The sequence below is a fragment of the Pan paniscus genome, chromosome 23 (assembly GCF_029289425.2).
Source record: "Pan paniscus chromosome 23, NHGRI_mPanPan1-v2.0_pri, whole genome shotgun sequence".
Taxonomy (NCBI): domain Eukaryota; kingdom Metazoa; phylum Chordata; class Mammalia; order Primates; family Hominidae; genus Pan; species Pan paniscus.
The window spans coordinates 39771945-39796323 of record NC_085927.1 but is presented as its reverse complement, the minus strand read 5'-3'; the positions used below and the strand labels follow the sequence as shown (position 1 = coordinate 39796323).

At 48.0% G+C, this 24379-nt stretch overlaps 1 protein-coding gene across 31 annotated transcripts in view; it reads left to right on the top strand.

The window, feature by feature from the left end:
- ASCC2 (activating signal cointegrator 1 complex subunit 2) overlaps positions 1-24379 on the top strand; it is a 49963-nt gene that overhangs the window by 13896 nt on the left and 11688 nt on the right. For 22 of the 31 annotated variants that reach the window (XM_003812006.5, XM_003812005.6, XM_034948376.3 and 19 more), the window contains 11 exons: positions 2114-2243; positions 8509-8576; positions 9815-9925; positions 11040-11152; positions 16417-16491; positions 17703-17810; positions 18054-18122; positions 18317-18391; positions 19779-19971; positions 22403-22617; positions 23520-23639. In XM_003812006.5, the coding sequence (XP_003812054.3) occupies positions 2114-2243; positions 8509-8576; positions 9815-9925; positions 11040-11152; positions 16417-16491; positions 17703-17810; positions 18054-18122; positions 18317-18391; positions 19779-19971; positions 22403-22617; positions 23520-23639 (1277 nt within the window). The remainder of the gene's footprint in view (positions 1-2113; positions 2244-8508; positions 8577-9814; positions 9926-11039; positions 11153-16416; positions 16492-17702; positions 17811-18053; positions 18123-18316; positions 18392-19778; positions 19972-22402; positions 22618-23519; positions 23640-24379) is intronic. The other 9 variants (XM_034948379.3, XM_063603056.1, XM_055105926.2 and 6 more) reach the window with 1 other exon arrangement.

Below are 24379 nucleotides of genomic sequence, written 5' to 3'. Positions count from 1 at the left end.
GTTGCCCAGGCTGGAGTGCAGTGGCGTGATTATAGCTCATTGCAGCTTCAGTCTCCCAGGCTCAAGTGATCCTCCCATCTCAGCCTCCCAAATAGCTGAGATACAGGCATGCACCATCATGCCTGGCTAATTTATTTGATTTTTAGTAGAGACGAGGTCTCGCTATGTTTCTCAGGCTAGTCTTGAACTCCTGAACTCAAGTTATATTCCCACCTCAGGCTCCCAAAGTGCTGGAATTACAGGCATGAGCCACTACACCCAACCCTATTACATGCATATTTCTTCAGGGAATTTGTTCCCTTTGAGTGTGTGTGTGTGTGTGTGTGTGTGTATTTAAAAAATAGGATCTTTTTAAAAAGTGTTATAATATGGACATTTTCTTTTCCTTTTTCTTTGTTTTTAGAGACAGAATCTCTGTCACCCAAGCTGGAGTGCAGTGGCGCAATCATAGCTTCCTGCAGCCTCAAACTCCTGAGCTCAAGGAATCCTCCAGCCTCAGCCTCCAAAGTAGCTGGGACTGCAGACACCACCACACCCGGCTAATTTAAAAAATGTTTTTGGAGAGAGGGCATCTTGCTATTTTGCCCTGTTTGGTTTTGAATTCCTGGCCTCAAGCAGTCCTCCCTCTTCAGCCTCCCAAGTAGCTGGGATTATAGGCACTAGCCACCACACCTGACCTAGAATGGAAATTTCCAAATATACATAAATACAAAATTTTCTTTTCTTTTTTTTTTTTTGAGATGGAGTTTCACTCTTGTTGCCCAGGCTGGAGTGCAATGGCATGATCTCTGCTCACTGCAACCTCCGCCTCCTGGATTCAAGCATTCTCCTACCTCAGTCTCCCAAGTAGCTGGGATTACAGGCATGTGCCACCACTCCCAGCTAATTTTTGTATTTTTAGTAGAAATGGGGTTTCACCATGTTGGCCAGGCTGATCCCGAACTCCTGACCTCACGTGATCCGCCTGCCTCGGCCTCCCAAAGTGCTGAGATTACCGGCACGAGCCATCGCGCCTGGCCACAAATACAAAATTTTCATATACAAAGTACAGTGAATCCCATGTACCCTTCAACAATTATCAACATTCCGCCAATCTCATTTTATCTCTCTCCCTTAGTTCTCTTTTTTCCTGAAGTATTTTAAAGCAATCCTAGATATCATACTAATTTATCTGCAAATATTTCAGGATAAATTCCCAACTGATTGTTTTATAGCATGCTTTGTTTCTTTTTACATTAAAAGGGAGAATGGGCCTGGTATGGTAGCTCACGCCTGTAATCCCAGCACTTTGGGAGGCCGAGGCAGGTGAATCATTTGAGGTCAGGAATTCGAGACCAGCGTGGCCAACATGGCAAAACCCTGTCTCTACTAAAAATACAAAAATTAGCTGGGTGTGGTGGCGAGCTCCTGTAATCCCAGCTACTTGGGAGGCTGAGGCAGGAGAATTGCTTGAACCTGGGAGGCGGAGGTTGCAGTGAGCCGAGATAGCACCACTGCACTCCAGCCTGGGCAACAGAGTAAGACTGTCTCAAAAAATAAAATTAAAAAAAAAATTTTTTTTAAAGGGGAGGCTGGGCATTGTGGCTTACACCTGTAATCCCAGCACTTTGGGAGGCCGAAGCAAGCTCATTGCTTGAGATCAGGAGTTCGAGACCAGCTTGGGCAATATAGGGAAACCCTATCTCTACAAAAAATACAAAAATTAGCCAGGTGTTGTGGCACGTGCCTGTAGTCCGGCTACTCAAGAGACTGAAGTGGGAGAATGGCTTGAGCTGGCGAGGTAGAGGTTGCAGTGAGCAGAGATTACACCACTGCACATCAGCCTGGGCAACAGAGCCAGACCCTGTCTCAAAAAAAAAAAAAAAAAAAGACATGATAATACAGCCAGTTGTAAAAGTCATGGGGATGTTTAGAGACACAAAAACATAGATAGATTAACATTAAAAAAAAAAAAAAAGGGCGGGGGGAGAATGGCCATTGCTCCAGGTCTATGCATAAGGCATCATTAACCAGTCCCCATTTGATGGAACCAAAGATCGTTTCTCATGAGTTTGCTATTTATAATGTAGGAGTGTTCAGAAAATCTCTATCCTTTCTCTGCATTTTTCCTTAGGATCACTTCATTTCCCCTTCTGCGTTTGGAGAAATCCTCTACAATAACTTCCTCTTTGACATTCCAAAGATCCTGGACCTCTGCGTGCTCTTTGGAAAAGGCAACTCACCACTGCTCCAGAAGATGATAGGTGTGTAGGATGCAGGACTGGGAGGATGCACCAAGATGGCCCCCACATGCCAAACTAAAGGTTGCAAAGGCCAGCGCTTTGACAGTGCCCAGGGACTCAGGGCGATAGGGGCAGGGAGTCTTGGGAAATTGCTTAACAGATATATGAGTGTCACCTCAAAATGACTAGGTAGTGACACTACCTAGGGAGGTGGAAATAAAACTGTGTACCAGACAGTTCCCCAGGGATCTGGAAATTTTTTGGTTTTGTTTTTTTTCAGGAGAATCACTTGAACCTGGGAGGCAGAAGTTGCAGTGTTTGAGATGGAGCAAGACTCCATCTCAAAAAAAAAAAAAAAAGACAAAGCCTTGCTCTGTCACTCAGGCAAGAGTGCAGTGGCGCAATCGTATCTCACTGCAGCTTCACATTCCGGGAGTAAAGCTATCCCCCCAACTCAGCCTCCCAGGTACCTGGGACTACAGGTGCACACCACCATGCCTGGCGAATTAAAAAAAAATTTTTTTTAGTAGATGGGGTCTCACTATGTTGTTCCAGCTGGTCTTGAGCTCCTGGCCTCAAGTGATCCTCCTGCTTTAGCTTCCTGAACAGCTGAGATTACAGTGTAAGCCACCATTCTGCCTTGGGAGTGTATTAGTATTATGCAATTGGCCATGCGTCAGACATAGGAATGGGGAAGTTTCCTTTGGCGATGAATGTAAGAACAGCAGTGATAACTAAGCTAACTTTTACTGGAGAGTGTTCCGGGGACCTGGCATTCTGCCAAGCACTCCACATATGTTATGTCAATTGGATCCTCACAGCAGCCCTGTGAGATAAGTGCTGTCATCATCCCCACTTACAGATAAGGAAACTGAGGTTAAAATGTAGGGGACTTGCCTGAGAGGATATGACTAATAAGTGGCCCAGCCGGGACGTGTGTAAACGTAGACCTGACTCTCAAGCTCTTGCTCTGCAACTCCCTGCTTCAGGGATGATGGCACTGTGTCAAAAATGTCATGATTTGCATTGTTGCTGAGAGCAGGTAGGGACAGAGTTCAGAGAGGGCTCTTCTGGGTTGCAAAAGGAACGGACATTAGCCGTTGGATCCCATTAGCAGGCAGAGGGGCAGAAGGTTTGATCAAAAACAAGCAGTTTTTTTAGAGGTTCCTCTTTATACGCACACACACACACAAAAATAAGAAAAAAAGAGAAACAGAAGCACTGTGGGATGTTACAGAGGGAGCGCCCCAGTGAATTCCTCTTTGAATTGTAGCTCATGGAGCTGGGCCTGGCACAGAGGGGTGTTCACCCTGGACGCCCTTGCCAGCTCTCCTCACCTGGAGACTGTAGGACACAGTCTTCTAAATACCTAGTTACAAAACTGAGTTATCCCTTATAATGGTCACTTTCCTTTATTCTTTCCTTTTTTTTTTTTTTTTTTTTTTGTTTATTGAGATGGAGTTTCACTCTTGTTGCCCAGGCTAGAGTGCAATGGTGCAATCTCGGCCCACCGCAACCTCCGCCTCCCAGGTTCAAGTGATTCTCCTGCTTCAGCCCCCGAAGTAGCTGGGATTACAGGTATTTTTAGTAGAGATGGGGTTTCTCCACGTTGATCAGGCTGGTCTCAAACTCATGACCTCAGGTGATCCACCCGCCTCGGCCTCCCAAAGTGTTGGGATTACAGGCGTGAGCCACTGCGCCCAGCCTTTTTTTTTCTTAATGGTAAAGATAATATGTGTTAATTTAAGAAATTTTGAAAGGATATAAAGTATAGTGAAGCAGGAAAGCAGTTACCAGATTTCTACAAGAAACAACCATTTGGTTGTTTTTTCCTTCTAGTCTTTTCTCTGTATTTTTCTTAAACCATACTTGATCATAATGTATATGAAATTTTGCAGCCAGGCGAGGTGGCTCACGCCTGTAACCCCAGCACTTTGGGAGGCCGAGGCAGGCAAATCACGAGGTCAGGAGTTCGTGACCAATCTGGCCAACATAGTGAAACCCCGTCTCCACTAAAAATACAAAAAATTAGCCAGGTGTGGTGGTGTGCACCTGTAATCCCAGCTACTCGGGAGGCTGAGGGAGGAGAATCGTGTTAACCCAGGAGGCAGAGGTTGCAGTGAGCCAAGATGGTGCCACTGCACTCCAGCCTGGGTGACAGTGCGAGACTCCGTCTCAAAAAAAAAAGAAAAAAAGAAATTTTGCATCCAACATTTTCACTGGAATAATCTCTGGTTTCTCATTCATATCTAATTATTTCCTGATCATCAGTTAATCTTTTTTTTTTCCAGCCTGGGAAACACAGCCACACCCTGTCTCTACAAAAAATTAAAAATTAGTCAGGCGTGGTGGCATGCCCCTGTAGTCTCAGCTACTCTGGAGGCTGATTCTGGAGGATGCCTTGAACCTAGGATGTTGAGGCTGTAGTGAACTATGATCACACCACTGCACTCCAGCCTGGGTGACAAAGTGAGATCCTGTCTCTTAGACCCTGACTAAGAAACACTTCTAGTAATTTTACCACATATTGAGAGGATGGAGCAAGTGAGCATCAGAAGGCACAGTTAGAGAAACAGTTCTTAGGCCAGTTTGCTTAGAGAGTGGAGCATTCCAGGAGGGCAGCAGCAGGAGACGGGGGAGGGGGATTTGGAGCCTTGGAGCCAGATTGGGAAGGGCTTCATGCCAGGCTTTAGCACTTGGGGAGTGGTATTGCTTGGTGGCTAAGAAGACAGGCTTTGAAATTGAACTGCCTAATTCACACCACAGCTCTATTCCTGGCTGTGTCCCCTTAACCAAGTCAATTAACTACTCTAAGCCCCAGTTTTTTTTCATCTGCAGAATGGGAAGACTAATAATATACCTACCCATAGGATGGGTGCAGGGATTACATTGGGTTGTTGAGGCCGGGTGTGGTGGCTCACGCCTGTAATCCCAACATTTTGGGAGGCCGAGGTGGGTGGATCACCTGAGGTCAGGAGTTTGAGACCAGCCTGGCCAATATGGCGAAACCCCATCTCTACTAAAAATACAAAAAATTTGCCGGGCATGGTGGCAGGCGCCTGTAATCCCAACTAGTTGGGAGGCTGAGGCAGGAGAATCGCTTGAACCTGGGAGGCAGAGGTTGCAGCGAGCCGAGATTGTGCCATTGCACTCCAGCCTGGGCAACAAGAGCGAAACTCTGCCTCAAAAAAAAACAAATTGGGTTGTTGAGATAGCATGAGTAGAGTGCTCAGGACCGTGCCTGGCATGTCTCAGCCATTGGTAAGCATGAGCTCTTACTGTGATGAGACCGCAGAGCCTCCAGGAGCTTGGAGCAAGGCAAGGAGCCATCTGGTAACAAGATTCATCTGGCCACATGCAGGTGGGGAGGGTGGAGACAGGAGGCCTTGTAGGAGGTGGGCACATCTGTGTGGGTTTGAAGGTGAGAGCCTGGCTGGGCTGCTGGGGAAGAAAAGGAAATCCAGGAAGCAGATTTAAGCAGGGCTTGGTGAGGTCAGCTGGAACAGGTGTTGGTTGCAGGAAAAAGGCCCTTTGGGAGGTGGGAGAGGAAGCTTTGGGTAGAGGTGAGGTTCAGCATGGGACCTATTGGGTGTAAGATGGCTGCAGGTATCCAGAGGGGACTGCGTGGTGATGGGAGAGTGAGAAAGCCTACTCACTTACTGCCTGGGCTCCTAATCGTCCAGATCACTGACTGCTTTGAGAATCAGATGAAAACTTCTGTCCAGAAAAATGTCCTCCCTCATAGATTCTGAGGTGTTTTTAAGAGTTCTCAGACCTTGAGGTTGAGAACCCTAAACTGGCTTATTAAGAAGAGCCCCTTCTTTGGCTCCTAGAGGGGAGTCAGCACAAAAGAAGTCAGGACCAAGCCTCAGGAGCCCCTTCACTCTGTGTGTGTGTGTGTGTGTGTGTGTGTGTGTGTGTGTGTGTGTGTGTGTTTGGAGGCAGGGAGTGATGCAGAGGAGGGACCTGCAGTTTCTGTCTGTCTCTCTCACACACACATACACAGCAGCTCTCTTTTTAACCTTTGAGCAGAAGGCATAAGAAGGGGCAGCCGCCAATTTCTATACCGCGGAAACTCAGGCAAAGTGATCACTTGTAAGAGGATTGACAAGTGAAAGAAGGTGGGAGAAAGGGGACTGGTTGAGTGTTCTGTGAGTAGAAGCCCAGTTCCTTACCTTGCTTTTTTTTTTTTTTTTTTCCAAGCAATCCTCCCACCTTGGCCTCCTGAGTACCTATCCCAATCCCCCACCTAACTTTTTTTTTTTAACTTTCAAGGCTGGTATTGTGCATCAACAAGTATAATTTTGAAAGCAAGCCCTTTCAGTTAGACTCTTGACACTGCTTTGCAAACCAGGAATGACTTGGGCCTTGGCCCAATTGTGGACTGCAGTGATCTACTTGGCAGTATCTCCATTCACCCTGGGTTTCTGAACTGCTTTCATCTGAGAAGGGACATTTCAAAGGATGCCATTGCTATTCCTTACATTTTTATTATTTCTTTAGGAGATCAAAAGTTACATCGTCGCTGTCATTAGAATCAGATGAAGGTGAGGAAAGGGACTTAGAAGACCCCAAGAATAGAGTATGAAATTTGATCTATACTGATGCATGTAAAACCTCGCTTTACTCAGGCCGCAGCACTGGAAGGATCATGAGAGGGTGCCTTCCCAGTGCGAAGTGGTTGGGATGCTTTGGAGAACATGGTATGGCCCTGGGGGTTGTAAGAGGAGACCTCTCCTAATGCCTGGGTCAGGAGGCACTGCGTGGAGGAGGTGACACCTGCCTTATGGTGGAGTTAGCTCTAGGAAGGCACTCCAAACAGAAGGCGGGGACAGGGATGGTTTTCTGAGGTTGAGAATGGTGTGAGGGAGGAGTGTAGTGTAGGGAACGGGGAAAGGGTGGCCTGGGATACCAGCAGAGGCCAGATCTCACAGGGCCTTTTGTGCCATGGTTAGGAGTTTGGACTTAATCTTGAGGGTTTTTTAGGAAGAACAGAGTTTGGTGGGGAGATAGCTCTGTCGTTCCTTGCCTATCAGGAGTAGGAGGTGGGTGCAGATGGTCTGGGCACACCTTCACAGGTTATGGGATCAGCACCCATCTGGAGGTGGGAGGTGCTGAGCAAGTGCGGGCTGGTAAAACTCAGCTTTCTGGAATCAAGAAATGCAGTGGCATCCAGGAAAGTGCTTACAGAAAGTCCAGCCACCTAGTGACTTGCTTACTCACCCAGCCCCATCTGGTTTTTGAACTCATTCATTTTTCAAATCCTCCAGGGTCCAGCAAGGGCCGCATGGTCATCAATAAGGAAACCAAGGACAGACCTGCCCAAAGGGAGAGAACACCTAGAATTCAGAACATCCTGACCATCAGCCAGCCTTAGATGCTGGGATTATAGGGGGCCAAGAACCCTGGATTCTTAAGGGCATTGGCGTTTCACATTGTCACATCCCCAAGCTAGCTGTGATCTTCCCTCCCTCCCTCCCTCCCTCCCTCCCTCCCTCCCTCCCTCCCTCTCTCCCTCTCTCCCTCTCTCCCTCTCTCCCTCTCTCCCTCTCTCCCTCTCTCCCTCTCTCACTCTCTCGCCATTTGGGCAGCTGGAACACTTGGTTTCTGTTCCAGTTACCATATGCTCGAACCTACGCACTCACAGCGGCAGCACTTGGAGAATAGTAAACACTTGGAGACAAGCTTCATCTTATAGGAACAACTGCAAGTGTGTGGTAAATCTATCTCCAAGTCCTTCTCAGGCCTCTCACCTTGGAGTAGAATGGATTAGTATGGTTAGCATATCTAAAAGTGAAAGGTATGAAATTTCTGGAGAAATATCTCCCTGGAATCTCCTCATATTATTGGAGAGTCCTGGATTATTGCATCCATGTTTCTTGAGCAAAGAGATCCTATCTGCTAATTTTCCTGGATGACTAACTCCAACTTGCAGAGCCAAAGCTGTCATAGGAGGCAGGGTACCCAAGTGTGATCACTCCTTGGGGACATCAGTGTGAGCTGGTTTGACCAGGGCGGGTCTTTTATGTAATTCACTAGGCAGAGGTACTTAAAAGGTTAAATCATACTGAGCAAGGTCCCTCCCCCACCCTGGGGAAGCTTCTAGGCTGGGCCAAAGCTCAGTGCCAGCAGGGCCTGGGGCCAGGACTCGTCCTAGGTCCTAGCTGCAGATAGGATTAGGAAAAGGGAGAAAGGTCACAGACCTGTTGGCAACCATTTGTAATGTGTCCTCTTCACTGCCCCGAGCCCCCACCTTTTCTCAATTCCAACCTTTCTCTTTTTTTAGGAAACATCTTTACACAGCAGCCAAGTTACTACAGTGACCTGGATGAAACCCTGCCTACCATCCTTCAGGTACCGGCTCTTGGCCCTGCGCAGGGGAGGTTGAGCTTGGAGGATAGGCCACCTCCCCAACTCAATGGTGTTTCCTGACTTTCCTGGAGGAGCTGAGGAAATGTTTATTCCCTGACTCCCGCATCTCCCCAGACAGTCTCTTTGTCTTACCCCTGACTACACCTCTTTAAATTTGCCATTTTCCCTTTTGAACAAGACTTAAGCCTAAGGGCTGGCTGGCTGGCGCTCATACAGACAGAGTTTGGCTTGCATTTTTTGTTGCTTGCCAACAGCCATATGCCTCTAAGGATATCCCTCTAAGAGACCAGTGTTTCTCAAAAAGTAGCTTTAAAGTTTTACAAAATTATTTCATGAAATAATGTTCATTGTAGAAAATTCGGAAAATAAAAAATGAAAGAGGAACATTATCATTCCCTCATAATCCCACCACCAAGAGATATCTACTGTTCACAGTAAGTTTTGGAATCTTTACATGCTAGCCTCCTTAAAATGGCACAGTCAGTTCAGTGCCTACGATGGACCGTTTTCCTCTCACTGTTGATTTGTCTTATTTTCAATGTAGTTTCCATAAATAGCCATCTACAGGGGTTCTAAAGATTCGTTATACATTGCTAAAGTATATCTTAAATGTTCATTATACTTGCCTGGCCTATACGGTCAGATAATATCTACAGGATTCTGGGAGGATTTTCTTTTTTCTTTTTTTTTTAAGACAGGGTCCTGCTCTGTCACTGAGGCTAGAGTGCAGTGGCACAATCATAGCTCACTGCAGCCTTGAACTCCTGGGCTCAGTTGATCCTCCCACCTCAGCCTCTCAAGTAGCTGGGATTACAGGTACACACCATCTTGCCCAGCTAATTTAAAAAAAATTTTGTGGAGATGGGGGTCTCACCATGTTGCCCAGGCTGGTCTTGAACTTCCGGCCTCAAATGATCCCCTATCCTTGGCCTCCCAAAGTTTGGGGATACGGGAGTGAGCCACCACACCTGGCCCCAGGTTGTCTTTTTAATCCTCTTCGCCCTCCTTTAAGAAGGATGCTCCCATCATCCCCATCTTACATAGTTTTTACTCTGACCTCACTCTTGGAGAAGGTAATTGTCTCAGCTTATATCCTGGAAACATGGATAAATATTCTAGAAACTCCAAGGCAGTTTTCAGATCACCTGACCCTGGCTGCTGCCAGGGGTCCTAGCCCTGGTTCAGTATGATGTGAGAGAGCCCGTTCTTGTCTTTCACAGGTCTTCAGCAATATCCTCCAGCACTGTGGTTTGCAAGGGGACGGGGCCAGTACCACACCCCAGAAGCTTGAGGAGAGGGGCCGATTGACCCCCAGTGACATGCCTCTCCTGGTAAGGTTGCCCTTCGGCCCAGTCTCTTTCCTGCTGGGTCCCTCCAACCAGGGCCTAGCTACCCAGAGGCTGGGAAGATTGCCCCAGTAGAGGACCCAGTGGCCTCTTCCCTGCCCAGGGCCCCTTCCTCCAGCACAGTGAGCAACTATTATGTCCCATCACACAGGTTTAGAGCATTTTCAGCTGGCTTGGATTTCTCTCTGGGAGCTTCATTTATAGAGTAGTGGAAAGAACTGGGGAATAAGGATTCAGAGTCCTCATTTATTTCAGTTTGACATGTTCACTTGTGCGTTATTCATTGAGCCATTTATTCAGTGGACTTATATTGAGGAGTCCTGAGCATGTGCCAGACCCTGTGCTATGCCTGGAGGTAAAGCAGTAAACAAAAGCAGACTGGCCCCTGCGCTCATGGAATTTAGAGTTGACAAGGGTGACAGATAGAAGGCAAACATTCAGGAAGCCTCAACATGTGTCAGGTGCTGCCCTAGCCCTGGAGATAGAACAGGAACAAGGCAGCTATGAGCTGTCCTCCTGGAGATGGTGATCTCATTTCAGAAGGGCACGTGGCAGGTGCTGTGGGAGCAAATCATTTTACCTCTCGGAACCTCGGTTTCCTTTTCTGTAAAATAAAGATCCTCAACAGCTTCCCAGCCTACTTTTCAGAGTTGTCATGAGAACCAGGAAAGTGTGTAAGAAACTTAGAAGAAAGTGTTTTGTATACCCTCTTCAAGATGTGAAAAACCTATGGACTTAATATTCTTGTCCTGCCTCGGATGTTCCTTCTTTGCATGATGTCTTCAGATTCAAGAGTTGGTTTTCCTTTAGCTTAGAAGAGGGAACTGTATTATCTTAGAACTGGAAGTAACCCTAGCGGTGATTGGGTGTAAGGCCATTGGAGTAATGACCTGAGGCTTAGAGAGGTTAGGTGACTCACCCAGATCGTGCTCCTGAAGATGGACCAGCCAGGCTTTGCCTGGGACCTCCAGTGTTCTTTTCCTCCTGTGTAACATCCTGCCTGTTTGGGACCCTGACTGTTTTAATGTTGTCTCAGGCGCTCTGCAGATCTGTATGTGTGGACAGAGGAGAATAATGCAGTGTATTCTTTTGGCAACAGGAATTAAAGGACATTGTTCTCTACCTTTGTGATACCTGCACCACACTTTGGGCCTTTCTGGATATCTTCCCTTTGGCTTGCCAGACCTTCCAGAAGCACGACTTTTGTTACAGGTAAGGCGGTAGTTCTGGCTGTTGAAATAGAGGTACTGGCTTATGTACTAATTTAACAAATATTTACTCATTTAACAAATATTTACTGGGTGCTTAGAATGTACCAGTCCCTCTTCCAGCCTGGGGATGCAGCAGTGAAAACGACAGATAAGCCTCCTGCTTGTGTGGCGCCTGCATTTTAGAAGCACTCCCGTTTTTGGCCAAGACCAGGATAGGGCAGGGAAAAAAAAAATACACACACACATACAATGGGCTGGGCGCGTTGGCTCATGCCTGTCATCCCAGCACTTTGGGAGGCCGAGGCGGGTGGATCACCTGAGGTCAGGAGTTCAAGACCAGCCTGACCAATATGGTGACACCCCGTCTCTACTAAAAATACAAAAATTACTGGGCATGGCAGCATGCACCTGTATTCCCAGCTACTGAGGAGGCTGAAACAGGAGAATCACTTGAACCCAGGTGGCGGAGGTTGCAGTGAGCTGAGATCGCACCACTGCACTCCACCCTGGGTGACAGAGCAAGACTCCATCTAAAAAAAAAAAAAAAAACGCACAACCAAGAATAGTTTCAGTTCAATAGAGTAGCCTGGGGGGAACACACACTAGGAAACAACAGGAGTGCTCCAACGTGGAGCTGGGAGATCACCCTTGAAGGATGTCTTGAAGGAACAGGTATCTTCCAGACAAAGAAAAGTTCCCATAGCAGGAAGGGCATCCTAGGCAGGTGAAGTGAAGCATGCAGAGGCCCAGAGAGAGAGCTGGGGAGTGAAGTGTGACATGAGGCAGAGGGTGGGGACACACAGAACAGCAGGAAAACAAGCCAGTAACAAGAGCCCACTTTGGGTAAGTCAGTAGAAGTCAGATCGTGGGGAGCCTGGGATGTGCTGGCAGGGCCTTTATGCTGTAGGCAGTGGGGAGCCCCTGGAGGCTTTTATCCAAAGGAGCTGTTAGAAAGATCCTGGTGGGATGGAGACAGATATGAAAGAGAATATGAGCCAGGGAGGCAGACCCGCTTTGCCCTCTTAGCACCAAGAGTATCTGTTGCTTGTGCAGTAAGAAAGGGGTGGGTGTGGGCATTCCAGGCCAGGGTGAAAGGGTTGGCAACCTGCGTATTGCCTGGCAGTTGTGGGCACAGGCCTCTTCCTAGTGGCCTCTGATTGTCACTCTAGCAAGACGTTTCTCCCCACCATTTGTAGCAGCTTCTGGGAGCTGCCCAACTCCGTCCATTCAGCTGCCTGTCCATTCTGTCATTTACTCACCCATTTAACAAAACATTTATCTAGTCCTTACATGTGCCAGAGATGGCAGCTGGTGCTGTGACCCCTCCCTGGTCGCCTCAGCTTATAAAAATCAGACATTAGGGTTATTGAGCCTCCCAGAGAATGTTAGGATAACCTGCTGCCCGGCATTTTCCCCAGAAGAGAGGGGTATGTAGCTGTCCACTTTTTTAAAAAGGTATCTTTTCTCATTATAAAAGCAGCATGTGCTTGTAGAACATTTGGAAAATCCAGAAAAGTAGGAAATTAAAATCACCATAAGAAATCATACTATTCTTAGAATTTCGTACCTTGCATATTTTTGCTTATCATAGGCATTTTCCCATTTTGTTAAAGTGTTTCCCCAAATGTGGCACAGATTGCTTTTGAAAGGCTCTTTGGAGATGGGGAAGGGATAAGTTTTGGAAGAGCTGACTTTACTGCAAGGGACAGCAGAGGCAGGGGAGAAGCTATACCCATCTCAGGGTGAGGAGGAAGAAAGGGAAACACTTTTGACTAAAGGCAACACTGCCTTTGACCCACGAACACCCTGGGGCTGACCCAGCCTGCTCCAACTGTGCTGGAGGCCAGGAACGCCCTGCTGAGCAAATACAGCCACCTCAGTTCTCCAGGCCTCTCTGAAAGTGGTTACAGTTGCCCAATCAGCTTTGTTGATAATCCCTCTCAAAATAACCTTTTTCCTCCTTCCTTTCCCATCTACTCAAGTATAGCTGAGTATATCTCTTTCTGCCCTTTTATGAATAAATAATACATTCACATGGTTCAAAACTCAAAAAGTATAAAATACACACTGGAAAGTCCCCCTTTCTGCTTTCCCAGTTCTATTATTCACATACAGCCGTCGTCATTAGGTTTTTTGGTGGAATTTTCCAGAGATATGCAAGAATATATGCACATATGAGCAACTGTGCACATTATATGTCTCCCTCCTTTTAAAAAATTTAAGGCTGGCATATTATGAGTATTTACTGTTTGCATTTTACTTTTTTACTTAACAGTGGTGCCACATCAGTGCATTAAGCACCCTTTCTCTAATGTCTTTGGTATGGCCAGGTAGAATTCCACTGTATGGAATACCAGATCCCATAGATGGTCCTTTAGGTTTTTTTCAGTTGTTTGCTATACAAAAAAAAATACTACAGAGGCCAGGCGCAGTGGCTCATGGCTGTAATTCCAGCACTTTGGGAGGCCAAGGCAGGCAGACCACTTGGGGTCAGGAGTTCAAGACCAGCCTGGCCAATATGGTGAAACCCCACCTCTACTAAAAATACAAAAATTAGCTGGATGTGGTGGCACGCACCTGTAATTCCAGCTATTCGGAAGGCTGAGGTGGGAGAATTGCTTGAAACTGGGAGGCGGAGGTTGCAGTGAGCAGGGATTGCACCACTGCCCTCCAGCCTGGGCAACAGAGCGAGACTGTCTCAAAAAAAAAAAAAAATTACAAAGAATAACTTTGCACACACATTATTTGGTACCTCTGTGAGTATATCTGAGGAATAATTCCTAGAAGTAGACTAGCAAGGACAGATGGTATGTACATTTTTAATTTCCATAGATCTTGCCAAATCGCCCTCCATAGGGGTTGTTCCAATTTACTCTCCCACCAGCAACATATCCTGGCAACAGCTGAACCTGTTTAGGCCAAACTGCCCTCTCTGTCATTTTTCTGGACTATGCTGTGGGCGTAGTAGGGTCTGCCTCTTTTGGCCTAGTTACCCTTTGTTACATATAGCATTGTAGTAGGATAGACATTGCCAGAAACCAGCCAACTGACAGGCACGTGTTTACAGAGGACTTGCTCCAAATTCAGCACCAACCTAGACACTTAAGCTGCAGTTCCGGCTTTGGGAAGCTTAAGATGTTTGGGGGAAGAATTATACCACAGAAAAGAGGCAGCTGCAGTTTCACTTGCCAGGGCAACAGGGCAATATATTCCACATGCAGTGCATCTAGTTCTGGAAAGGAAGAATTCCCATGAGTGAGCATGATCAGGAAGTGCACGGGAGGAGATGGGCCTGGAATGCTGCATGGAGGAGGAGGAGAAAGAGGAGAAAGAAGAGAAGAGCAGTGGCCAGCATTAGCCTGAGAGGAAGCCAGAGGGCTGTGGGAGTGCTGATCTCTGGAAGAATGTTGAGGGGTTGTGCGGCTGGGATGGAGAGTTTGAATTTGAGTTGGGAAAGGGTGGTATGAAATCACCTAGGTGAGAAGCAAGATTGGCTGTATACTGTGACAGATATGGATGTACCAGAGAGAATAATTATGGTTTGCTGTCATAAGAGGTAGGGAGCTGCTAGCAGCTGTTTTTCTTTTGTTTTTTTTAATTAGTATAATTATATTTATTTGAAAATAATTTCATATAAATTATTTTTAATTTTACAATTTTTAAATTTTTTTTTGAGACAGTCTTACTCTGTCACCCAGGCTAGGGTACAGTGGCACAATTTCAGCTCACTGCAACCTCCACCTCCCAGATTCAAGCGATTCTCCCTCCTCAGCCTCCCGAGTAGCTGGGATTACAGGTGCCCACCCCCATGCCTAGCTAATTTTCGTATTTTTAGTGGAGACAGAGTTTCCCATGTTGGCCAGGCTGGTCTCAAACTCCTGACCTCAAGTGATCTGCCCACCTCAGCCTCCCACAGTGCTGAGATTACAGGCATAAGCCACCATGCACAGCCTTAATTTTATAAAAGTTTTAAGCCAGGTACCTGTAATCTCAGTGTCTTGGGAGGCTGAGGCAGGAAGATCGCTTGAGCCTAGGAGGTCAAAACTAGCCTGGGCAATATAACTAGACTTCGTCTCAAAAAAAAAATTTAATTAGTTAATTAAAAAGTTATAGAAACGGTGCTAACTGGCTTAACTCATAAGCCAATGTAGAAAATATGATACATTTACTTTTTTCTTACATTTTTTAATTATTATTTTTTATTTTAATATATTTTTTTCTCATTTCCAATGGGATTGGGAAAAAATCATGAGAACATTTAGCCTATTTTGACCAAATATAAATATTGTGTTGAGATTTTCATGTTAAAAAAATTTTTTTTTTTTTTTTTTTGAGACAGAGTCTCACTCTGTTGCCCAGGCTAGAGTTCAGTGGGGGGCGATCTTGGCTCACTGCAACCTCCACCTCCCAGGTTCAAGCAATTCTCCTGCCTCAGCCTCCTGAGTAGCTGAGATTACAGGCGTGCACCACCACTTCTGGCTAATTTTTGTATTTTTAGTAGAGACGGGGCTTCACCATGTTGGCCAGGCTGGTCTCAAACTCCTGACCTCTAAGTAATCCACCCATCTCGGTCTCCCAGAGTGCTAGGATTACAGGTGTGAGCCACCGCACCCAGCCAGAACAATTTTTTTTTTTTTTTTTGAGATAGGGTCTCACTGTCACTCAGGCTGGAATGTAGTGGTGTGATCATGGCTCACTATAGCCTTGACCTCCTGGCCTACTGCCTCAGCCTCCCAAGTAGCTGGGGCTACAGGTGTGGACCACCATGCCTGGCTAATTTTTGTATTTTTTGTAGAGATGGAGTTTCACCAGCCTGTTTCCCAGGCTGATCTTGAGCTCCTGGCTCAAGCAATCTTCCTGCCTCAGCCCCACAAAGTGCTGGGATTACAGGCATGAGCCACTGTGCCTGGCTAACTGACAGTTTTTGAGCAAGAAAATTACAAGCAAGTAATCTTGGATCTGCTTCTCAAACTTCAGTGGGTTCCGAGTGGCCTTCTGATTCCTCTCTTAGTATGAGCCTATCTGGGCCTCAGTTGCCCATCTGAATGAGGGACATGGCTATAGGTCACTTCTTATGAGCTGTTCCTGGGACCAGCCCCAGTGGGTCAGTCTGGGGTGAGCTCAGGGAAGAACCAAGGGGTCCCTGGAGAAAATTGTGTGGAAAAAGAAATGGGCCTTCCCACTCCCTGGGGTTTGCTTTGATGTTCTTATGAAGTGTGGTATTTATGAACTAATCCAACATTTTCCCTGTGTGTGCCTGCACAGACTAGCTTCCTTCTACGAAGCAGCAATTCCCGAAATGGAGTCTGCAATTAAGAAGAGGAGGCTTGAAGATAGCAAGTGAGGCGGGGACAAAATTAAGAATGTTGTTGTGGGACAGAGAGGCCCGAGCAGGGCCCTGCCTTCCCTGGGCATTAGCATCCCTATCTCTAAGACAAGTGGGTGGGACCAGGGACTGTGCAGCTTTGAGCTTCTGCATCCCTATCTAGCCACTTCCTGACCTCTGCATTTGTTTTTGTTGTTGTTGTTGTTGTTGTTGTTGTTGTTGTTTGAGACAGGGTCTTGCTCTGTCACCCAGGCTGGAGTGCAGTGGTGCAGTCACAGCTCACTGCAGCCTTGACCTCCTGACATCAATCAATCCTCCCACTTCAGTCTCCCAAGTAGCTGGGATTATAGGCGTGTGCCACCACACCTGGCTAATTTTTGTATTTTTTGTAGAGATGGGGTTTTGACGTGTTGGCCAGGCTGGTCTTGAACTGCATTTTTTTTTAAACTCTTAGCATATTAAAAAAAAATATATGTTCTCTGTAGACTTGTATGAAGACCTAACAAGAAAGACTGCAACAACTAGAGTTAAGTGTTACTAAACACCATGAAGGAGATTTGACCCAAAGTCCTGCTTGTATTAAGGCAATTATGTCTATTAACCCAATCCCCCAAAATACCATGATGGCTGGGCCCTGCATTGAAGCCCTTCCCTCAGCTGTTACTCCATGCTCTTGGTACTCAGCCTGCTGGTTCCTGACCCACCGTTTGAACTGAGAAGCAGCCCTGGAAGCAGCTGTCTTCTCTGGGCCTATGGCTTTTGCCAGCTGCTCTCAGCAGTGAATTGTGAGGCCTTCTCTGCTCCAGGGAGGCACCTGCAACTGCTGGGGAGAAGCTCCCTTTGTGCCTTTTTTTCTTTTTCTTTTTCTTTTCCCTTTTTTTTTTTTTTTTTTTTGAGACAGGGTCTTGCTCTGTCACCCAGGCTGGAATGGCACCATCATGGCTCACTGCAGCCTTGACCTCCCAGGCGAATGCGATCCCCCTGCCTTAGCCTCCCCAGGAGCTGGAACTACAGGCCTGCATCACCACACTTGACTAATTTTTTGTATTTTTTGTAGAGACAGGATTTCACTTAGTTGTTCAGGCTGGTCTCAAACTCCTGGGGCTCAAGTGATCCTCCCACCTCAGATTCCCAAGATGCTAGGGTTTCAGGTGTAAACCACTGCACCTGGCCCCTCAGGGCCTTTTTGTCTCCTAAACCTGTGTCTTTTTTCTCTCTGGCCTAGGCTTCTTGGTGACCTGTGGCAGAGGCTCTCCCATTCCAGGAAGAAGCTAATGGAGATTTTCCACATCATCCTGAACCAGATCTGCCTCCTTCCCATCCTAGAAAGCAGGTAAGCCCTCAGGAATTGCCTCCTTGTGGAAGAGTCTCCTCCCCAAGCCCTTCAGGAGCGTTTCCATTATTTCATCTTGGCTTCCTCCACTGCACTGGGGTTGGCTGAACAGATATGAGAAACCAAGAAAAATGCCTCATTCCTCCACTGGGCCCCAGCCTTGAAGAGGGGCAGGGGGTGTGTAAAGGAGCTGCAGCTCATCTTGCATTGCATGAGCTCATCTTCCCTGGTGTCCTGTTCTAGCTGTGACAACATTCAGGGCTTCATCGAAGAGTTCCTTCAGATCTTCAGCTCCTTGCTGCAGGAGAAGAGGTGAGTGTGGCTGAGCTGGCCTGGGCCCGTGACCCTCCCACAGGTCCCCAAGAGGCCTTACATGATAGACCCCCGCTATAGGCCCACCACAGCTCTAATAAGGTCGGGCTGCAAACACAGGGAGTGGCCTGCAGCAGCACAGCATTCCTGTGGCCCCAGCTCTGTCCATCCCATCTGCTCTCATCTGCCTGCAGGTTCCTCCGGGACTATGATGCACTCTTCCCCGTGGCCGAAGACATCAGCTTGCTGCAGCAGGCCTCGTCAGTCTTGTATCCTTCTACCATAGCCCACTACGACAGGGCCCAGCTTGACTAGGTCAGAGGTGAGACAGGCTGCTGGAACCCAGAGGAGTGGAAAGAGGTTTAGCCCCAGAATGCATGGGTCAGCCAGCTGTCCGAGGTGGCCTGCCAAGGTCCCAGCCTTGCCTTTTCTAGAGGAGATGGCTGCTCTGATGCTTGGGGCAGGGGAGATGCAGTGCTATTTTCCGTCTGTGTTTCCTGAGTATCTGGGCCTATGTGACCAAGATGGACTCAGCCCCTCCTCACAGCAGGAGGGGAGGTGGACAAGTAAACAGGCAGTTAGATAGAGTGTCACGTGGGAAGATTTCAGAGGGCAGGAAACCAGAGGTGGCGCCTCACCCAGCAGAGCTCTGGGTGGGGGTCTCAGATGGAAATGATGTCCAAGCAGAAGAACAGCAGAAAGAATGGGAGAGCACCAAGCCAGGAGCAAGGACAAGGACAAGAATGTTCGCAGTGGACAGAGGACAGAGAAAACAGGCTCCTTAGAGCCACAGACGTCGTGTATAGAGTACAGGGGGCAGTCCTTAAGGAGGGATCTCCCAAGAGGAGGAATTGGGGTGTTGCAGGTGAGATGAAGGCCAGCAACGTGCACAGCCCTGGGGTGACCATCACTAAGAAGTTTGGGCTCTGTCCTGCAAGCGCTGGGGAGCGCGGAAGGTTGTGAAGCAGGAAGTGACATGGGCAGTTCTATACTTTGGAAAAGCTCTGTCTGGCCCAGGGAAGAGAATGGACTGGCCCAGGACCACCGTGAGGCTCGGGCCAGTGAGGAGGCTGTTGCTGGCATCCAAGCATGGATGATGAGGGTTTGGACAAGAAGCAGTGAGGGAGTCTAAGGGGACTCTCAGATTTCTGGCTTGACAGTGCCCAGGGTTGTTAACAAGGAGGAAGGACAGGGAGGAGCAGCCAGCTTATGGGTCATTTTGGTGGTTGCAGTAGATTGCTCAGTCCCGCTTCAGGGACACCTGATGGCCCACAGCCTTTGCAGAATGCCCTCAGCTGGTTGGACAGGAAGCCCAGTGGCAGTGGCCCTACCACGCCCTCCTCCTGGCAGTCAGTACAAAAGAGGAGCTGCTGGCTCGTCCATACCTGTGCCCCAGGACACTCTGATGGCAGCCCTGGCCCTGTCTTTACTCAGAGCTGCTTTCTGCTGAGTGGCAGGCACTAGGTTGTGAGGCCAGAGTGGCTGTAGTCTGGCCCATTTTTCCATGCAGCCCAGGTGCCCGTGGGCTATACCACTTAGATATAGCCCAGAAAGCCCCTGGCAGGAACCATGTGGTCAGATGCTGGGGAGGGACTGAGAAATTATGCTGCTTCAAGGCTAGGAGCTTAAGACAGACCCCTTAACAAGTCCTCACAGGGACGAGACGCGGACTGCCTACATCCTCCAGGCAGTCGAGAGTGCATGGGAAGGGGTGGACAGACGGAAAGCCACAGATGCTAAAGACCCATCGGTGATTGAGGAGCCTAATGGGGAGCCTAACGGGGTCACGGTGACAGCAGAGGCAGTCAGTCAAGCATCATCACATCCGGAGAACTCGGAGGAAGAGGAGGTATGTGTCTGAGTGGCGCTTTTCCCTCTTCGCTTGTCCCTCCTTGGCCCTATCTGAGAGGCTGGGGCAGCAGGAAACCTCCCTTCTTTGCTTTTATACTCAGGGAAAAAGTTTTTTTGGGGAATAGACAGCCTCAAGCAACTGGTCAGCTCTGTGCTGCCTTTAGAGGGTCCCAAGCTGGGGGCATGCTGGACTGTGTGTGAGGAGAGAGCAAGTTGCTTCAACTATCGAAGCCTTAGCTTCCCCTCTATAAAATGAAGAGACGAAACTTTCCATGAATGTTTCCATGAGCCCTTCCCGGAGCTCTCCTCTAAATAGATAAAAGTGGAGCTCCTTTGGTTGTAACTGGGAACAGTGCCAAGTCCCATGGTTTGGCCTTCTTGGAAGCCCCTCCGTGGGGCTCCAGGATTCCACTGAACAAGTGTAGAAACCTCGGATCTGGTGCCTTCTCTCTAGGCTTTTCCAGGACTGGCCAAATCTGTGGCTGTCTTGATTGGCCACCAAGGCCAGGACTCTCCCCTGCATGTTGGGAGGCAGCATGATAAGAGAGATGAAGACCACACAGACTCGGGCCAGGCAGCTCAGGGGTGTGACCTGGTTCTGCCACTTGGCAGCTGTATGGCCTTAGGCACGTCACTCACGTTGAACCTTGGTTCCTCATCTATAAGGTGGGGACAGATGTAGTGCCCACCTCCATGAGGTGCTGGGATTCCCAGAGCTATCACATGGAATACCCTGAGCCTGACTGGCCTTCAGTGCTCCATTAACAAATGCCACAGTCCTTCCTCCCAGCCCAGACCCTGTGATTCCTGCAGGACCTTGGAGAACAATGGCCTCCTTCACCTTTTCCCACCTTCTTCCCCATTTCGCTTCTTAGCAGAGTCATGGAGATTTGTATTGTTGTGATCTGTAAATTTCCTTAAATTAAAAGGCTAACACAATTAAGTCACATTGAACCATATATAAAATGCATGCCCCTTACTTAAAAAAGAGATTGTAATTAAAGGGGAGCATCTCCACACAGTCCAGCTCTGGTGGTTGATGTTCGCCTCCACCGTCAGTCAACTTGTTGGAAAAGGACCTTGGATTAGTAGGAAGAATTGGTAGAAACCAGGGCTGTTTATGGAGGGCCTGGTCTGTGCCAAGTACTGTGCTCACTGGGTTTTGTGCCATCTTTGAACTATTTGAAACAACCCCATGAGGTGGGTGGTATAGGCCCATTTTATAAGGAGGAAACTGAGGTTCAGAGAGGGGAAGCATCCTGCCCAAAGTCACACAGCCAGTAGCCCAGCCGGTAAGTCATACAGTCCCTTCAAAATTTTAATTTAATTTAACTTAATTTAATTATTTATTTGTTTTTGTTTGTTTGTTTTTTGTTTTTTTTTTTTGGAGATGGAGTTTTACTCTTATTGCCCAGGCTGGAGTGCAATAGTGCAATCTCTGCTTACTGCAACCTCTGCCTCCTGGGATCAAGCGATTCTCCCGCGTCAGCCTCCTGAGTAACTGGGATTACAGACACCCACCACCACACCCAGCTAATTTTTTGTATTTTTTTTTAGCAGAGATGGGGTTTCACCATGTTGGTCAGGCTGGTCTCAAACTCCTGACCTCAGACGATCCACCTGCCTCAGCCTCCCAAAGTGCTGGGATTATAGGCATGAGCACCATGCCTGGCCTAATTTATTTTATTTTATTTTTTATTTTTCGAGACAGGGTCTTGCTCTGTCACCCAGGCTGGAGTGCAGTGGCTTGATCAAGCTCACTGCAGCCTCGACCTTCTGGGATCAAGTAATCCTCCCACCTCAGCCTCCTAAGTAGCTGGGACCACAGGCGCACGCCACCACGCCTGGCTAATTTTTTTAGTAGAGACAGGGTTTCACTGTGTTGCCCAGGCTGGTCTCAAACTCCTGAGCTCAGGCAGTCCACTCGTCTCGGCCTCCCAAAGTGCTAGGATTACAGGCATGAGCCACCACACCTGGCCACCTGGCTACTTTTTAAAATTTTTTGAACAGATGGGGTCTTGCTGTGTTGCTCAGGCTGGTCTAACTCCTGAGCTCAAGTAATTCTCTTGCCTCAGCCTCCCAAAGTGCTGGGATTATAGGTATGAGCCACTGTACCCGGCCTTAAATTTTTTTTATTTTTTTTTTGTTTATTTTCCTGGATATGTAGTAGGTGTATATATTTATAGGTTACATGAGATATTTTGATACAGGCATGCAATAATCATAACAATCACGAGCCCCCTTTTTCACAGAGAAGGAAATGGAGGCTCAGAGAGACTTGAGTCACTTGACAAAGTTCCCACAGGCAGGAGGGGTAATCCCAGGACTTGAACCAGATCCCTGATGCCTAGTCCGGTGCTGTCTGGGGCCTGTGGCCCTATCACCGGCCCACTTAGCCTTCCCCTTCTTGGCTCTGGCTCTCACTACAGTGCATGGGAGCAGCCGCGGCTGTGGGCCCTGCCATGTGTGGGGTGGAACTGGACTCTCTCATCACCCAAGTGAAGGACCTGCTGCCAGACCTTGGTGAGGGCTTCATCCTGGCCTGCCTGGAGTACTACCACTACGACCCAGAGCAGGTGATCAACAATATCCTGGAGGAGCGGCTGGCCCCCACCCTCAGCCAGCTGGACCGCAACCTAGACAGGTGGGAGAGACAGGTGGGAGGAGGCTCCCGCTGCCCAGGCTGCCTCGGGGTGGGGCCCCTTCCTCTCTTCCTTCCCTCATTCATGGCCCAGGACTCAGCTTGTTCTCTCTTCCCAGCCATTTAAACTAAAGCCCTCTTTGGGGAAACATAAAAACCTTAGGCCCCGCAGGAGTTTTTCACTTGCCCCAGGCAGGGCAGAGAGTGTACACATCCCTGCCACACTTTGTGGGAAGGCTGATTAGAGCGCCATGGATGTGTCTTCAGGGATGTAACACAGGGTTGTTGAGCCCTTCTGATCCCCTACATTCCTGACCTGCCCCTGTCATTACGACCTTCCCAGTAGATTTGTGAGAGAGGATGGCCACAGCGTCTCACTTTCATCACACCTACCATTTATTTGGCCCACTGCTGCCCTGAAGGCCCCATGGGACAGCAGGAACCAGTGCCTGAAAGGGTGTTTCTTCCATGAGCAAGTGATGTTTACCAATCACTTGTTAACTTGAGAAATTAGCTTTGTGCCTTTGGACAAGTTCCTCAGCCTCTGAGGCACAATGAGGGCTCTGAGGCACAATGAGGTTGAGTGATCTGTGACTACTGATCTTATGCGACTATTACGAGCATTAAATGTGGGATAGCGCTTTTAAGAAACAGAAGGAAACCCTGTGTGAATGGCATGCAGAGAATGAGGGGGAGCTTTTTTTGAGGTGTGGCTGCATACCCAGGCAGAGGCCAGATCAGGCAGCAGCTTATCTCCCTCTTCAAGGTTTTGAGATTGTGTCCTAGGAGTGCCTGTTGAAGGGAACTGAAAAATCCGATGGATTTAATACAGCAGGGGGAAGTGGGGTGCAGATTGCATCAGCTGGCAGGGCCCCCTTAAATTGATCTCTGTGTCCCCCACCCAGAGAAATGAAACCAGACCCTACACCCCTGCTGACGTCTCGCCACAACGTCTTCCAGAATGACGAGTTTGATGTGTTCAGCAGGGACTCAGTAGACCTGAGCCGGGTGCACAAGGGCAAGAGGTGAGTGCAGTGGGCCATGGGGTTCCGATACCCCAACTCTGGAAGCGCAGAGAGGACACAGGGAAACCAAGGGCTCCATCTTCGCAGAATTGGCCATGGAGTATCAGCACAGGGATCCCTTCACAACCCTAGACCTGTGCACCCCCAGTGGTTAGGAGCAGGTTCTCTACTGATCAGGCTTCAGGTTCTGACTCTGTGCAGGGAGGCTGTTAGTGAATCCCCCCTGTTGATAGCAAAAGGCCAGAAGGGCCAAAACTATCCCCCTCTTCCCTTCTTCTTACATCTTTTAATGTGTTAACCATCAAATCACTGGTGGACAGTGCTTCCCAGAAACCACTCTTTGACCTGATTTTCCCCAGGCTGTGAGAAAATTAAGGACTTTGAATGAGCTTTTCAGAAGGTGAACATATTCCACTTTAAGGCCTTTCTATTTATTTTTAGTTTATGTCCTTCCTACTTTTTTGGCATTGAAAAGTCCATTCATGATTTATCCATTTATTCAACAAATATTTGTCTAATACTTACAGCATTCTAGGCTCTGGATTAATTAGGTTCTGGGGATATAGTGGGGAGTGAAACAGACACGGCCCCTGCCCACGTGGAGTTTGCATTAATCAACTCATCAAACAAGCAACATCAAATTGCAGGTATAACAAATACTACAAGCTGGAGGTGCACAGAATTCTGAGCCTTTGGTAGGGCTTCACCCCAGTCAGGAAGGCTCCTCTGAGAACATGACA